The following is a 2122-nucleotide window of genomic DNA, read 5'->3' on the forward strand; positions in this document are numbered from 1 at the left end:
CACCCCAAACCACCCCAGGGCACCCATGCCAAAGTGAGCGAATTCATCCTGAACCTCTTCCAATCCTTCGAGTGGGAAAACATCGCTCTCTTGTACAACGACAATAAAAACTCTCAGAGCGAGCGCCAGCACTGCTATTTCTCCGTGGAGCCTGTCTTCCACGGGCTGCGAGATAAGAAAGCCAATCCCTGGGCCTACGAGTTCGATGAGCGGTCCGGGCAACGGCTGCAGTGGGCCCGTATGTTGAGGGAAGCTTCGAACCACGCGAGGAGTGAGTCATTAGTAATTTAGTGTTTAGTATTTGGTGTGGACAGCGAGTATTCATAACACGTCCCCGACTTACGGTTAGCGCAAGCAACGTTTGAAAGCGGCGGGAGTTTGGGTTTGGTAATGGCGAAGGACATGGCGTCACTTTGGCGCACGGCTGGGTTGATACTATGAGAAATGTCAGCCCATAGATTTATAATATAATAGTGTCCTAAACCGTGCACTCTGACGTAGCTTCCGTTCTCTATGGTGCGAAGTTGACCCATAGATTTGTATTATAATACTAGACCTTGCATTCTGACGTTTCTCCCGTTCAATATGGCGAGCAATATTGGACTAAATTTGGAGGCAAACGAAAGTTTTTACTGTTACAATTTTTTTTAATGCGATATGAAGCCGGGTTACGTCAGTGAAAATGCACATAAGAAATGCAGTGTTAGAAAGTTCACTAATCCGAGTGAAAGTAATATCACACGAAAGAAATAGATCTAGTATTATAAATCTGAGTACTCATGTCAGTTTAGAATAAGACTAAAATCCTATCCCATGATGCAGCTCACGTATTACAGGAGACACTTGTTTTTAATGTCTGTTTGCCTGTGGAAATCTAACAATTATTGCTATCCGTACGTCGTGTTTTACTATCGTATCCATACGACGTGGGGAACTCTGTGCCACCCCTTAACCCTATCCGTGCGTCGTGTTTTACTATTGTATCCATACGACGTGGGGAACTCTGTGCCACCACTTTCCAAAAAGGAAATTTACTCGTTAATCCGATCCGTACGCTTTGCATAGCAGTCTGACAAAATGATTTTTTTTTAGAAATACAGAAAGTTTCAAAGAGATCTTGGTACGGGAAGTATTCTAAAATGAGAATAATGCAAACCCGGGTGTACAAAATGACCCCAGGGCGTACGGATAGGGTTGATCAGGAAATCTATCGTCGCCGATTTCTGACAGTTCCCGTGCTCGGTGCGCTAACTGTAGCCTGTAGCGCCGTATTATGAATACCTCCAGTAGTTTTAGTTCCTCGTTTTTTTTTGTTTTTCTGTTTTTTCTGGCACGTTCTAGATGTCGTTGTTGTTGGGAGTCGCCCATGCGACATAATATTCTTCGTATTGTATTGTAACTTTGATGTTGTAGTGTTCGAAGTGGATACATTGTAATATCACACTTTGTTGGTGTTTAAAAAAAAAGTTGACACAATATAAAGTATTATAAGACACATTTCTGACAGTGTTAGGGTTTAGGCACTTTATATGACACACGTTGTTGGTGTTAATTTGAAGTTGACACATTATAAGACACATTTTCTGACAATGTTAGGAGTTGACACATTATAAGACACATCTTTTGACAGTGTTGGGAGTTGACACATTGTAAGACACATTTTTTGACGGTGCTAGGTGTTGACACATTATAAATATGATTGTAATGTCACGTTGTTTATGGTGTTCTGGCTCCTGGCAGTCAGCGCGTCACGTCACGTGGTGCATTTTTTGATGTTTTGTTTTTCTGTACGAAAGACATATAAACATAATAAACATTGTATATCGTAACAAGATATTGCTATGTTTCTATTTTTGAAACCACAAAAACAAATCAACAACTAATAAAAACAAAACAACCCCCAAATTTAACAAAATGCATCCACCCTCCTAAACCACCAAAAAAAAAAAAAAAAATGGAAAAGAAGGGAAAAAGAACCCCTTAAAAACTCCCAAAAAACACACAAAACAACACGATGGTTGTCGAGTGCTCAAGTGTGGATTGCTCCTACTTTCCTATCAAACATCTATTGCCCAAAATTATCTCTCGCTCTCTCTCTCTCTCTCTCTCTCTCTCTCTCTCT

General features: G+C 41.0%; 1 protein-coding gene across 1 annotated transcript in view; it reads left to right on the top strand.

Annotated features, from left to right (window-relative positions):
* Positions 1-955, top strand: part of LOC101856952 (atrial natriuretic peptide receptor 1) — a 7487-nt gene extending 6532 nt beyond the window's left edge. The window contains exon 2 of the mRNA XM_005113360.3: positions 19-955. Coding sequence (XP_005113417.2) covers positions 19-291 — 273 coding nt within the window. The 3' untranslated portion in view covers positions 292-955. The remainder of the gene's footprint in view (positions 1-18) is intronic.
* The last annotated feature ends 1167 nt before the right edge of the window (positions 956-2122 follow it).

This window comes from Aplysia californica, unplaced genomic scaffold (genome assembly GCF_000002075.1).
Source record: "Aplysia californica isolate F4 #8 unplaced genomic scaffold, AplCal3.0 scaffold02062, whole genome shotgun sequence".
In the NCBI taxonomy this organism is placed as follows: Eukaryota; Metazoa; Mollusca; class Gastropoda; order Aplysiida; family Aplysiidae; genus Aplysia; species Aplysia californica.